Source organism: Apodemus sylvaticus, chromosome 2 (genome assembly GCF_947179515.1).
Source record: "Apodemus sylvaticus chromosome 2, mApoSyl1.1, whole genome shotgun sequence".
NCBI lineage: Eukaryota > Metazoa > Chordata > Mammalia > Rodentia > Muridae > Apodemus > Apodemus sylvaticus.
This window is the reverse complement of record NC_067473.1, coordinates 4,330,521-4,346,267: the sequence shown is the minus strand read 5'-3', so window position 1 is coordinate 4,346,267 and position 15,747 is coordinate 4,330,521. Positions and strand designations below refer to the sequence as shown.

The following is a 15,747-nucleotide window of genomic DNA, read 5'->3' as shown; positions in this document are numbered from 1 at the left end:
CAGAGTTTTGTCTGCTTTTGCCTCCTGAGAGCCCAAATTAAAGGCATGTACCACAACTGCCTGGCCAGTAGAACACTCTATCTAACTCATACAAAGGACTGTCTTGAACAATGACTTAGCTTTCTCAAGCAAGGGTAACAAAATGTACCATTGTATTTATAAAATACAATCCATGTTAAGATTTGTTGAGAAATTAAATAGCCTGTAAGTTTAATCATATATTAGGCCACTAAGTCAGGAAAAGAGAGGCCTTAGTGGGCAGAGAATATCTGATACAGCTGAGTGAGTTAATTCTTTTACTCTTCTAATTTAGCACAGGAAGCATTTAACAGAGGAGTGGTAAGGCCTTAAAATGTTAGAGCAAAGGTAAGGTGTATAGACTACCACAGAATGTAAGCTTAGCACTGAAGCAATGAAGGGAAGGGGATGGCATGTGTGTCATAAGCATAGCCCTGGGGAGGCTGAGGCAGGAATATATGAGTTTGAGGTAGCCATGGCCCATGTAGGGAAGGAAATAGTCACTAGCCTAAACTATAAAAGCCCAGACACTATCCCTCCCTCCCTCTCCTCCCAAAAAACCCAAAACAAAACAAAAACAAAAACCTCAAAAGACTTTATTTTATTAAATTGAAGCCATAATACTGCATGTAGCAGTATCATTTTAGTGACCACTCATTCCAACGGAGTATCAATCTCAAGAAGTTAAGCCAAAGAAAATCAGCACATACCATCATCTCTGCTAGGTAACTGCTCGGAAATAGAGCCTGAAGAATCTTTTCTGACCACAGATCTTTTGGCTTTTCCTTGTCCTGTTCGACTTCTTTGTCGTACCATAAATCCACCAATACCTATATAAAACAGAAAGCACACAAAGTGATAAATAATTCTAGAATTCTTTGTCTTTAAAGGTGAAGTTTTTTTCAAAATTCATAAGTTCCTCTAAACATTTCCAGATCATTTTCACTTATGTGTATGTGTGCTTATATGACTTTCTATGAGTTATGTCAGTAACCCTTGTCTGACTCCTGGATAATGACCGCAGCACATGCTGGTCCACCTAGGTTTTACATGGGTGCTGAGGACCCAAACATGCTCAGCCTATGCTTCCCTGGCAAGTGCTTTACCTGCTGAGCAATCCCTACAGCCCTGAATCTCGTCTTTGTGCAGAGCAGAGGAGGGTGAAGGTAAAAATAAATGTCAAAGCCATACTTACACAAAACATGAAGTACAACTTGCCAGTGTACAGAAAGAACTACTTGGATTTCCTGTTCTAGACAAGATGAAATAAGTACTAAATAAAAAAAACAGAGCTTGAATATTAAGGAACTGATACGTCTGTTTCCCCTTCCATAATTGTTAAATTACACTTCCTGAGACTAGCACAGCAGACCAGCATGCATGATTAGGAAAACTGAACTAAAATACACTGTCATTGATCAATATGACTTCAATGATACTGCCTATCTTTCCCATATGAGAAAGGCCAGAAGTCACATGACACATGAAGGTCTATAGCTAGGAACACAGAATTCTACTTAACTCAGGCAAGTCATTTTACACCTCAGTACTGTTATCCATTAACTGTTAGGCAGGCAAAATGAAATTGTTAAAATGCTTAGCAACTTTAACAGTGCACAGGACTAAATCCTGTAAGCTTTGTCATGATCGACTTGTCCAGTAAAGTGCTTTATAATGTCCCAAATAAAGGGATGTGGATGTCAACCACATGTGATAGACAAAGCAGTTTAGACAGAAAAGATCATTCTAAAAGATGATGTTCTAAAAAAATATCCACTAAAAACATAAGTATAGTTGGAAACATGATAATTAAAAAGATATGAAATCAGGAGCTATGGCAGATGAGGTCCATTTTTAAGGAAGGGGCCACTGAGAGTCCTGAAGAATACAAATGGAAAGTTCTGACAGAGATTGCATTAATCCAGTGTTTCAGGACTAAAACCCGACATTAATAAATGGCCTACAACTTCTGGTAAGTTGAACAGACTTTTTTAAAAAATAATAAAATATGAAAACTGCTTTTTTTTTTTCCTACCCATGAAATATACAGGAGAAGAAAGATTTAGGGATAGAGAGATGGGTCAGTGGTTAAAAACCTTATTATCCTTACAGAGGATGTGGGTTTAGTTCCCAGCACCTACATGCCATCTCACAATTCTAACTCCAGTTTTAAAATCTCTGGTACACTGTGACTCTTAGTGTCCCTGGGCTCCCATATTCATGTGGTGCACATAACTCACATAAGCTTACTCACACACATAAAAATGAACTAAAAAATGAGAAGAACTTAATGGTATCAACTGCACTACAAATTCAATAAGGCAGAAGAAGAACCTTGTTTTGTTCACCTTTGAGCCTATATAATTACTGAAATAAAAAAATAAAACTATTAAAAATGAATGCTTAAAAGAGTTAAGAACAGTATTTATGTTCAACTTTTAAAGCAATTAATGAAGAAAATACACATGAATTGCTTTAAAACCTGAATATAAATAAAAACCAACTAAATAACACATTTAAGAAATGGTTAACATTAAAGATAATGATTTATTGGCAAGTAGTTATACTTTCAGTGTAAAGGATCCACCAGTTCCACGCAAGATGCTAAACATAGTCCCAATTATAAGTCATTATTATTGTTGCTGAAATGTTATTATTGGTAAATCAGCCAATTGTTGTTATACTGAATCATCTACCTGGGGGCCTAAAGAGATGGCTCAGCAACTAAAAACAGTGGCTGCTCTGACAATTCCCAGCACCCACATGATGGCTCACAACTGTTCTTAACTCTGTTTCCAAGGTATCTGACACCCTCTTATGGCCTCTGTGGACAATACATAAGTTGCAAGATATTTCCTATCCATTCACATTGAGGCAGTGAGAGGGGAGAGAGAGAGGAGAGGCTCGGTGGGCCAGACAAGCAGAGCAGAGAGGGAGATGCAGGTAGCCAGATGGCTTTAGACGTATTTCTGGGTGTTTTGGAGAGGTTAGAAATATTGGGATAAGACTTTATCATTGTAAATTGGCATTATGTAATTGGGAGTTTTATATACATAGATATTTGGCTAACTATTTAAGAGTCATGCTTTACCAGGTATTTGGGTGCAGAGCGAGACCAGATGGGACTTGGTGAAGAGGCGTGGTGGGGCAGTACCTTTTTAAATTATTACTCATGACATAGTCACATGATGCACTCACACACATGCAAGCAAAACACCAATACACATTTCAGTTGCGGGGGGGGGGGGGGGGAGACAGAGACAGACAGAGACAGAGCGAGACTAGCTGGTATACTCCACCTGGTCTGGATGTTGGGGGGGAGACAGAGACAGACAGAGACAGAGCGAGACTAGCTGGTATACTCCACCTGGTCTGGATGTTGGGGGGAGACAGAGACAGACAGAGACAGAGAGAGACTAGCTGGTATACTCCACCTGGTCTGGATGTTGGGGGGGAGACAGAGACAGACAGAGACAGAGAGAGACTAGCTGGTATACTCCACCTGGTCTGGATGTTGGGCGGGAGACAGAGACAGACAGAGACAGAGAGAGGCTAGCTGGTATACTCCACCTGGTCTGTATGGTTTTCTTTTCCTCTTTTTTGTGGCATCTGTTCCTTCTCCTCCCTTAGTTTCATCATCTCCGGCTTCCCGCTCAGGACTAGATTCAGATTTTCCATCACAATCCATAAGCTCTCCTTCTAGAACATGTAAACACACAGATGAAACTGCATATTCTATCAAATACAGAAAATTTAAAACTACAAAAAACAAAAACAAACAAACAAAAACGAAGCCACGCAAGCCGTCACAAGCCATTCTCACATTCTCCTCTGCGCTGGAGTGGCTGAGAAGAAGATGGGAGGCGCCATGGACAGGTGGGACCCACCCTGCATAAGCTGTGTTCCCAACTAGTGAGAGTGACGGAATGATTTGCGGCGGGGTGGGGACCCATGCCTTTGATCCCAGGCAGAGGCAGCCAAATCTCTTAAGTTCAAAGCCAGCCTGGTCTATAGACCTGGTCCTTGGCTGCCAGGGTTGCACAGAGAAACTCAAGAAGTGGGAGGAAAAGAAAGAGGAAGCAAAGAGCTCGAGAGCATAGCTATCTTTCTTCTTCTTCTTTTCTTTGTAATCTTTGTGTGTGACATCAAGAATTAAGATCCAAGATTTATCTAGTTTGTTCACTGATAAGACTTCAAATTTTATCATACAATATGCATTAATAAATACCTCCAAGTGATAAAACATGATTGGAAAATGATTATGGCTTTCTTTCTAAGTCAAATGAAAATAATCACTCCAAAATAAACACACCAAATGGAATCATCTTGGAAATAAAGATAATTTGTGTTATACTTAATATTGCTATTAAAACTCTTTGTTACATTACAATTTCACATAGAGAAACCTGTTCTATTCTGATCAAGAACATGTTTATAAATCACCAGTTTACAAAGTTTAGAGTGATGCTTGTGCTGAAGTAAATGGCTCTGACCTTACTCATCAGCTTCACAAACATAATGCTCTCAGAGATTTCAATCACAAAAGCCATTCGGTATGAGAAAACATGCACACACAAGTCTAAGACCACTCAGAGAGGAAGTGTCCCAAAAAAAATCAATGAGCCTTACCTCGGCTATCATCCATCTCACCATCTCTTGAATGTTCTGACTGGATGTCTGGAGGGGCCTGAAGGACAGCCACACTATTCTGATTTATAATCTTCAATTTCAGTTTTGGTTTTGTGCGTTTTCTCCTGGGAGCTGTGACTGTGAGGCTCTGTAGTTGACTCATCCCTGACTCGGTCAGACACACACCATCCTGGGTGTAGGTCTTAGGTGGGTCTAAGATTACAAGCCCAAGGACACACATTGAAGCTTTCATTTTAAATTGACTGATAAGTTGATAAATATTTCAAAGTCTACATGGCAAGATACAATTATACATCTATTCAGCAATTATCTACAAAATGCAAAAGCTGAAAATGTTCAAAAACATTGAAAACACTGATAACTTTTTAGGACTATAGGCAGAATGTATGTTAACAAAAAAGGGGTTGGATTTACTGAAAGCATCTCGGCTTCCATGAACTATGGCCAGTTTTAGGAAGAAGAGCCTGGAGATACAGGTGCTGTTGCAGCCACTCAGATAATAAGCTTTCTCCTAGTAAAGACCAAAATGTAAGAGACAAATATACTTCAGAAGCCCATTTGGAAAACCAGTATCAATTTGACCACCTACGAAGAGTGGCAGACACTGTATGAACTGCACCCTTAAGTACAATGACATACATGTATTCAAACCCTTTAATACACTGTTTTGTATGCTAGCTTAAAATATAATAAAATCATAAATTCTGCAGGTTCAACTTTTAATGTGAAAACTTGTTTATTAAAATAATTTCACTATAATCCAAATGATTTTATATTGGAAATACTGTCAAAATATTGGGTAAAGTATAAACCTATCATAAGAGGCCGTGTCATCATTCTATGTTATCAGAGAAAAATTGTAATACTTAACTAATGCTAAATGAGTGCTTACTTAAGCAGGCTTGCTTTCTCTCCTTCTGACAAGCTAAGCAAGCACAGCACCCAGCTGAGGTGAAGGAGGCATGACACTAACAGTTCATCCAAAGAGCTATCATTTTCATTATATTCTGAAATTTATAGGAATACTATTTTATCAAAAGGGGATAATATGAACATTATTATCAGACATTTACTTAATATCAGACAATTCACTTAATTTAAGCATCAAGTCAGTTGTTTAAGAATTAAGTATATGGGGCTGGAGAGGTGGCTCAGCGGGTAAGAGCACCGACTGCTCTTCCAAAGGTCCTGAGTTCAAATCCCAGCAACCACATGGTGGCTCACAACCATCCATAATGAGATCTGACGCCCTCTTCTGCTGTATCTGAGGACAGCTACAGTGTACTTAAATATAATAAATAAATAAATCTTTAAAAAAAAAAAAGAATTAAGTGTATGCATTTTCAAAAAGAAAACCATTCCCAATTTTACCTAGCTCTTTTACTTTTGTGACGATCTGTGCCACAAGAGAGGAGTCGCAGCAGTCTGAGGAAGGCACTGGACAGAGAAAGGACCAATCAGGTACATGCAATCATTCGACAAATGTATAAAGACCACAGGATGTTAGTTCTTAATGAGGGGCTTGTAGACGCCAACCAAATACTGTAACCATGTGCTCCATCCCAAGCCCCAAAGCAGCCTTTTAGTTTTTTAAAGGCATTATTTGATGAAGTGATTTTCAACTGCTCTTTGAGACAAGGTCTCACTATGTACTGAGCCTGGCCTGGTGTGCACCATGTACTACAGATCCACTATCCTACTGCCTCAGCAAACCCAGGCACTGAGATTACTAGTGCCCACTATTATGCTCAGCATCCAAAACAAGAAAAAACAAGTAGCCTAGAGAAGAAAACTAGCAGAGATGGGATGGGGGACTTCGTAATACAGTAACCCAAGAGGTTAAAGCTTGAAAGCAAAATTATATTGTGCAGCTAGTTTGCATATGCTTCATTTTTTCATTATACTACCATTTTAATAAAGTTTGGATAGTAGCACATTATAGTACAAAACAACCTCTATTTCACAAATCAAGGAGACACGGGGCAGCATAACTCGCAGTTTACATTACTATCTTACCATTAGACACAGGCATATAGGGTCTGCACATGCTACAATCAAAACCAATGTCTGCTACATTTTCCACTTCCTCCTCAGTATTTAAGTTTTGACAAACTGCATGCATCCACCTAAAACAGAACACATGTACACATTTAAAAGAAGTGAGTATGCTATAAACTGAGCTCTTTTCAAAATCACAAGAGAGGTTGACAGTCCTCAAACCTAAAGCCAAGAGTCTCAAATGCCCCCGTTCCCCCATAACTATGACTATTAACCCTTGTTCATGTTGTTAGGAGGACAATATCCAATAGTGATCAAACGCTGAAAGACAAAGATAGCAATGAAACTAGTCAGGTTGGCAAGACAACAGAAGAGTACAGATAGAAGTGTGTGTGTAAGTGTGCCCCCTGCTGCATCTAATGAGGAACAGATGTACTGTGTGTCAAGGAAAGAGGACCTTGCTTTAGAGCAGTTTGCAGCTGAGTGCTAAAAATCCTACACAACTTATTTACAAATAATCTTATATCACTAATGAATTAAAGCTAACACTACTTTAATTCAGTGCTAAACTGCTAACGGGACTGATAAAAAAACAACGGAAGTGTCTGTATTTTGAAGGTGCACAAGCTAGGAAGATCAAGATCTGATGTTTTAGGGGGGAAATGGTGAGGAAAAAGAAGAGTGTAGGGAGAATATTTTTAGAATCTACCAAAAGATTGAGAAATTCTCTACAAGAAAATGCTTATACGCAAACACTATGTATCTAATTTGAAGAGACTGATAAACCATCCAAAGACCCCCACTGAAAACCTGAAGTGTCTAAAATTAAAAATAGCTAACAGACTAAAAATCTAGAAAGCAATGTTTTGTTCCCTAAATTTATGATCAAGTAATTTTCTAAGTTCCTTTACTACATTTGAGAAAAATGATTTAAATATAGCAAAGGAGGTAAAGGGCCCAGTACCTATCACACTGTCTACACTGCAGAATGAGGTCCTCTTCTCTGTAGCTCCGACAGCAGACAGGGCAGGAGGACAGGCTGGCACAAGGAGCACACTGTGTGTAATTGTTTTGCCATTCACATCTCAAGCCTGCAGATGTTGCTCCACAGTGTCTGCACCAAACACACCTGAAATCCAAAGTCCCGTGAAAATATCAAGTTTATTTTCAGATTAAAGTGTAAAAATTTGAGAAGCTACAAGAGTACAGAATGAGAGCATAAGTTCAGAACTTGAACTTATGAAAGACTGACAAAGTAACACGAATCCTAGGGTACCATTTGCATTTCCAGCCTCCTTTGGGAACTGTCTGCAATGGAGGGTCTAGGCAGTAGGTATGATAGCTTATGTCACAGTCATCACACAGCAAGAGTCTTCCAGGGTCAGTTGCCTTCCCACAGGCCTCACACACAGTGCACTCAAGACATCTCCAACCTTTGCTAAGAACCACTTTAGTTATCTGAAAAAAGAAAATAAAATCATGTGATTGCTTTATGTATTTAACTTAGAAATCATTTTTGTTTAACTAGGACACTGTATGAAATTCCACTGCACATACATACATATTTACATACATACAAAAATACATACAGAACAGGAGCAAGTAAACCTATGGCCAAATACTCAATAGGACAGACACATATGCACACTTTTAGGAGCCTATCTGATCAACACAACCATTTGAGTCACCATAACTCTTCAATGCTTCAGATTTAATTCCATTATTTTTACACACGTGATGACTAGATTTTAAAGTTGAGTAAGGGCCTGGAAGGATGGCTCGATGGTTAAGACCACTGAATGCTCTTAACAGAGTTCAAATCCCAGCAACCACATGGTGGCTCACAACCATCTGTAATGAGATCAGATGCATTCTTCTGGTGTGTAAGAAGACAGCTACAGTGTACTTACATATAATAAATAAATTTCTAAAATTAAAAAAAAAAGATTTGAAGTTGAGTAAGCTGCCTTACTACTATTAACAGATTTGAAATTACATCAAAAAAATCTCTATACATGATATTTCTATGAATGGGGTTAAATGCTTCTGAAATGTAGTTATAGTATGTGGTTATAGTATGACTTATCTACCAAATAAGATACCAAATAGTGCCTTTGAAATCAATCATTTCCCTACCAAAAAGGGGGAAAAATATCACAACAAAAGACTAAGTTCTCAGGAACATTTTATGGTCCTTCAGGAATTTCACGTCATAAGGCTGGTACTTACAGAGCTCATTTATTTTTGTCTGAAAGACTGGAATTGGCAGGATTTTTGAGAATCTCTACATCCCTAATAAAATTCTCAAAAAAGCTACACCCAAAAATTAATGTATGGAAATAAACTTTTTCGTTTTTGCTTTGTTTTGTTTTTGTTTTTTAGGACAGGGTTTCTCTGTGCAAATGGACCAGATAAGCCTGGAACTCAAGACATCTGCCTATTTTTGTCTCCCAAGATGGGATTACATCTGTAATGTGTACACCACCACTATCCTACATGGAATCAACTTCTTACAGATCTTCAAAAGCATATATTTCCCAAGTGACAACAGAATAGGAAATAGTAAAGGTATACAGAGAAAATTCAGATCATGAGGAATGAGAAAGCCTAAAAGCTATTAAGAAAGACAGAATTGATTTCAAAGGAACAACTGTCTATAAGAATTTCTTTATTTGTTACGAAAGTACAAAGGTTTGCAAATACAAAACTTTATATCTACCCCAAACGTTAAAATACAGTAGTACAATGTCCATATTATACAGAAAAATACAAAGCATAATACCTAACCTAGCTAAGTGAGTCATTAAGTATAAAGGCAAAATGTCATTCACACACACAAGGTAGAAGTTTACCTCCTGCACATTCCTAAAGCTCAGCTAGAAATATGTGGAATAGAGTAAGAATATGTCCCAAGAAAGGGCCAAAAGACTGTGTGCAGGCAAGTTAAGAATGTGCAAACGACCACATGTCGGATGCTGTCGGCAGATTAAAGCAAGGCAATACAGTACACTACCCCAAGAGAAAGGGCATTTGAGGAATTAATCTGGAAGGATGGTACATGTGCAGTGGGCTAAAAATAAACAAAAAAATAAGAATAGAGAGCTACTCATAATTAAAATCTTCTTGCTATTAAAAATCCAGAAAAGACAAAAGCTACAATTAATTACTTAGATCTACAGTGAACATTTACTGCAAGATAGCCAATATTTTTCTGCATCAATTGTCCAGTGACACGCCACCATGAAGATGTAATAGGAAGGAATGACTTATGTTGAGAAACAAACCTGCATTTGATTATACAGAGCAGTGAGTCACAAGTGTCAGACACTGCGAAGGCAGTGGCACCAGCTTACTACTGAGAACTAGAGAACGATACACAGAAGGAGAAACTCAAAGGAGCAAACGAGTGCTTCGGACGGGGAACTTAATAAGACTGAGGTTTGGATGTGTAAAGACATCTCTTTATTACCTTGATTAACATTTTAATTTCTTTTAAGCCTCTGAAACTACCACATTATAATATATTATTCACCATATGAAGGACCCAGAAGCAACAGCGAGTAGAATAGTGCAGTAGACTGCATGCTGACCAGGGGACGCTCATTGACCGGGGACTATGTAGAAGAGCTCTGCCAAGAGCTCCTCAGGTTAGAACAGCCTTCTGGGCCCTGCTGCTGCCAAGAGCTAATTTGTTGGTTGTACCTTAATTTACTCACAGTTGTACAGTATTTTAGAGACCATATGACATATAGTATCATCACTATAGTAAGATTAAACAACTAATGCTTCTATTTTCTTGTATTTTAAAACATTTCCTGTTCTGATTTCTAAAATAGTAATGCTCTATAGCGCAACCCACATAAACAACAACACACTCTGTCCCTTTGAAGAGCATTACTTAGGGCTTTTAGAATTAAATATATAGGAATATCAACTTCAGAATAAAGGCTCTTTGGAAAGATTAAAAAGTTCCATGGTTTATCTACAACAACTGCTGTTGCCACAATAAGAAATAAGCCTGGAAGATGTGCCTTGAATATTTCTCCACATTCCTTTGTCTCTTTATTTGTATTTATTAGTGTGTGTGAATAGCCATCTGTGTCTATGTGCACATGTGCACCTATGGAGGGCAAAGGGAGGGGCACCCTCACAATCAACTCTCTCTATCAATATTTATACAAATTCCAGGGTTGATCTCAGGCATCTCACCATCACCTTTTGTTTCTCCAATTAGTAGGACTATCATGTTCTGTCCAAAATAGGATCAGTAGTACAAAAGACCACATGTAGCTAGAAAATTATGTATTTTAAACACTATCTGACAGTAATTAGCTAATAATAGGCTGGGTTTTATTTTTTAGTGTTTTTTTAATTAACTGATTTATTATATATACAGTGTTCTGCTAGCATGTATGCCTGCATGCTAGAAGAGGGGAGCATATCACATTATATAGATGGTTGTGAGCCACCTGTGGTTGCTGGGAATTGAACTCAGGACCTCTAGAAGAGCAGTCAGTGCTCTTAACCACTGAGCTATCTTTCCAGCCCGCTATTTTATATTCTGTATATAAGTTGAATTAGTTTAGTTGAAAATGGAAATTAATGGGTAAGTTAAAATAAATCCATAGAAGTTCTGGGTGATGTCTCTAAATCTTAACTTTCCTCAGAAAACCACTGCCATGGTAGTCAAGAGAAATGGCTACATTAAGACATCACTGTGTTCATAAGACTTTACAATCACATCTTGAAAGGAATCATATTTGATATCCTTCAATAGTTTTCCAGAATCAAATCTCAACACATTTTGAATAAGAAGAAACAATGAAGAAATAGTTTCTTATATGCATGTATAACTTTTTTAAAACTGGCATTAAATAATTTGGGAATTGAATGTTTGCAATTTGTATTAAATATAGTACTTGCTTTGTTTTTCAGATATAAGGAGAAAATGTATATGAAGACGGGCTGAGGAACCTAAATGTGGGCGAGACATGGACAGGCATACAAATGTATGACTGTAAGCTACTAGTTGCTCTGTAGTCAAGGAACAACAGAATGAAGTAAACTAACCTTTCATTAAATAATTATAAGATAAACCATTTTAAGAGAAAATATCTACATTTTAATGCCTTTCAATACAATGCCAGGATAATTTGCATTAATCAAGAACACAGATTATTAGGAACTATTTTATCGAGGTAACAAATACTTAGAAACGGTATTTAAAGTACTGAAATACTGCCACATATGCATAACAGCAACAAACACTTATTTAAATATTGGCATATTATGTATAACAGATAATTAGTTTTAAGAACTGAGACAACCATATTAGTGATAAAACAAAATAAAAAATTCACATGCCTTTGCTAGGTCTAGGGATATGCCTTGAAGGGTAAAAGCCCTTGGCACCAAGCCTGGTAATATAAGGTGATCCCTAAGACCCACATACATGGTAGAAAGAGAGCCATCTCCTACAAGTTATAAGTGTGCCACATGCACACATGCTCAGGGACAACAAACATGCATGCATGTGTACACACACATACACACGCATACACGAAGGCACACATACACATAAATAAACAGAATAAATTTTTTATTAAAAATACTTTGTTAACTCATTTAATTTAAGCACATTTACCTTAATACTGACACAATATGGATGGTAACACTGACCACACTGTGAACAGGCAAGTAATCTTCCTTCTGCTCCTTGACCGAAACTGCCACAAACTACACACATATCCTGAAAATTAATAACATGTAAAGCTATTTTAATTTGCATATAATACTAAGATTACACAGATTTTAAAAATATATTCTTAATTAACATAGTACTATAGCCTAACTGGATAATATCTAGGCAGATGGTATAGATTAAAATGGAGACGAACTGAAAAACAAAATTTAAGTTCAAACCTGATGCAAAGTGAACTTGTCACTACTAGAAAACAAAACAACTGTATTGTGCATAGAGTTTTCTTCTTCGTCTTTATTTGATGAAATATCTGCAGCAGACACCTACAAAAGGCAAAACACCAAACATCAAGCTTGGTAAGTAAACATTACTTACTTGTAGTACTTACTTTTAAGTACTAACTTAACTGAAAATTCTTACCCAAATACAGCTTTTGTCCATGTCTAGACTTACAATTGTACATAACATTAATTGAGACTTTGACTCATAGTCAGGCTTGGTAGTCTGCATCAATAATCATTGCACTAAGAAACCTGAGGCAGGAGGATGGTAAATTTGAGGCTAGCCTGACTACACTGTAAGTCCCTGTCTCTAAAAACTAAGTCATGATCATTTTTTCTAATTCTCAGAGTGATTACTTTAGACGTACAAGTGCCATGGATAGGGACAAATGAGAACCCTAAAGTCTGTCTTTAGTAATACTTACTTATCCAGAAATTCTAATCATGAAACTATAAAATTAGAGCATATGTAAATATATGCATATCACCTTTAGTGCCACTGGAGAACAGCAATGTGATTAGTTGAAACTGCAATATACTATAATATACATAGGAGTCATCAAAGACTCAGTCCCAGGCTCAGAAGAATATACAAATAGCTAGTTATCAACCTTATATACATTACATGGGGAAATGGTAATGATTCAAATACAGGAGTCATAAGGCACATTAAAACTAACTTTCTTAGCTGACTATAACTTTTTAAATGTAGCTCCCGGGGAGTTTTAAGTTGCATATGTGGCTCCTACTCATTGCTATTCAATGGTACCACTTCAGAATATTATTATCATTAATTTATCAAAATGTCAGTATTAGTAGAACAATTACCAACCAGGGGCGCTCATTTCTGAATTTAATTATGTTTCAAAAAATCAACTGGCAGTGGGCACCAACTGGAACTGTGCCCACACAAAAGCTCTGATTTAGTAATAGGAAACCAGGAGGCCAATACTAAAATACTAAAATATGATCCTCTTCCCTTAAAAAAAAATACTAGAATCTACACTGAACATGTTATAGTCAAGGGCAAAACATAAATAATAAAATAATTTTATTGGGGAATGGCTAAAATTTTAATTTATATTACTGCAATATTTTCAATTTAAATCAGATATAATCAATAGTACTAATGTGATGTTATGGCCATGGCATAATTGACAGCAATTTAAAGTCTTAACAACTCCTGATGACTACTGCTACATGGGAAACCATTAAACAATGTAATAGTTAACCCTAGGCATGACCAACACTTTTGAAGCATTTAAACGTGTGGACTGGCATCAACCTGTATCAGGCCTGAGTGCTAGGAACACGAGCCACAAGAAGCTCAGAGCAGAGAGAAGGATGAGAGAGAAACTGGGAACCAGGGACTTCAGCGACTCCTGGGGAGACCGGAGGAGCTGAATGTCTTCACTACCTTGACTGTAACAAGGTTTTCAAGGGCTAATTAAAGTATGCGTGCGTGTGTGTGTGTGTGCGTGCGTGCGTGCGTGCGTGCGTGCGTGCGTGCGTGCGTGCGTGTGTGTGTGTGTGTGTGTGTGTGTGTGTGTGTGTGTGTGTGTGAAATATCTGTACCTGTACTAATTATGTCTCAATAAGTTTATTTTGACTGTTTTGAGACAGGGTCCCACTATGTAGTCCCTGGTAGCCTGGAACTCACTTTGTAAATCAAGTAGATCACAAATTCACATGCTTGAGGCCTCTCAGGTGCTATGATTAAAGATGTGAACCACCATGTCCAGAAATAAATCAGTTTTCAAGTTGCTTCATATAAAACACAAAGAACTAGAATTCCAGTTTTCTTGGTTCTGGTTAGTAGTAAAACTGAGTAATTTCATGCTTTTTGAACTTCAAATGGCGTTTTAAAAAGTGAAAAACAGAATTTCAATTAAATAATAAAGGTTCTAGTAAAATATTTGCCAATATTTATAACATTACACACAAACACACACACACACGTATATATATTCTTCTGTTGCTGTCTCTCTCTCTGCTCTCTCTTAGCTCTGGCTGTGCTGGAACTCTCTATGTATATGAGGCCAGCTTTCAACTCAGATTGTCTGACTCTGCCTCCTGAATGCCAAGATTAGACTGCAAAAGCACAGCCAAATCACATGTATTTTTCAATGCACAATTAAAGGAAACCTCAAAATGTGTCAATCAGTATTTCTCAATACAAAATAGTCATAAAATCTTGGATATCACTGTAATCAGTATTCACCTACAGCATTTCTCAGGTTTTTTTTTCCCCCTATAGGTCTTATAATATAGCAACTGTAATAAAAAAAATGGGGGTTGAATAAACGATGGCTCAGCATGAAAGAGTACATGTTATTCCTGCAGAGGATGTGAATTCAGTTCTCAGCAGCCATGTTAAATGGCTCACAATCACTTGTAACTACAGTTCCAAAAGATATGATGTTATATTCTGAACTCCCAGGGTGCCAGGCACACACACACAAAAAGAAAAATACTCATATACATAAAATGAAATAAATATGACTTTTAAAAAGGAATTCAATAATAGTATTTTTTTAATAAAAAAGAAAACACACAAAAAATTCACTCCTGTAGAGGGTTGGCATAAAAAGGTATCAATGAAGAAAGGAAGAAAAGGATGATAAATCAGAAAACAAAAGGACCTGAGCAGATTTCCAAAACAAAACACATTTTATCAAGAAGAAACATAGTAAAATGTAAAGGGATGAGACTTCTCCTGGGACACTTAAGATGGAAACAACGTGTTACAAATGAGAGTATCACCATTAATTCCTACTGAAATAATAAGAGGAAGTCTCACCCCAGGTAATACAACAGCTCCAATCCCACTCTTTAGTTTAGACCTGCCTCTGCCACCTCGTCCTGACAGCCCAGCACCACGAGGTCTCCGCTTTCCTGGAAATCCTGACCCTCGGCCCTGCATAACAGATACAGAAATTAACATTTCATAAAAGCCCAAAAGAATTTTTAAATCCAGATGTCAGTCAAATAAAACATTTTATTAAATATTACACAAATATTTACCTTCTTATATAATTAAATGATAGCTATTATTAGACCAGACTTACAATTTCTATCTTATATATGTATCCATAATTT

General features: G+C 37.3%; 1 protein-coding gene across 11 annotated transcripts in view; it reads right to left on the bottom strand.

Annotated features, from left to right (window-relative positions):
- Window positions 1-15,747, bottom strand: part of Kmt2c (lysine methyltransferase 2C) — a 227,668-nt gene that overhangs the window by 74,461 nt on the left and 137,460 nt on the right. For 10 of the 11 annotated variants that reach the window (XM_052172978.1, XM_052172983.1, XM_052172986.1 and 7 more), the window contains exons 16-25: window positions 15,449-15,565; window positions 12,589-12,690; window positions 12,311-12,415; window positions 7,943-8,124; window positions 7,631-7,795; window positions 6,685-6,794; window positions 6,040-6,105; window positions 4,648-4,860; window positions 3,589-3,717; window positions 729-848 (exon numbers count right to left, since the gene is read on the bottom strand). In XM_052172978.1, coding sequence (XP_052028938.1) covers window positions 729-848; window positions 3,589-3,717; window positions 4,648-4,860; window positions 6,040-6,105; window positions 6,685-6,794; window positions 7,631-7,795; window positions 7,943-8,124; window positions 12,311-12,415; window positions 12,589-12,690; window positions 15,449-15,565 — 1,309 coding nt within the window. The remainder of the gene's footprint in view (window positions 1-728; window positions 849-3,588; window positions 3,718-4,647; window positions 4,861-6,039; window positions 6,106-6,684; window positions 6,795-7,630; window positions 7,796-7,942; window positions 8,125-12,310; window positions 12,416-12,588; window positions 12,691-15,448; window positions 15,566-15,747) is intronic. The other variant, XM_052172981.1, reaches the window with a different exon arrangement.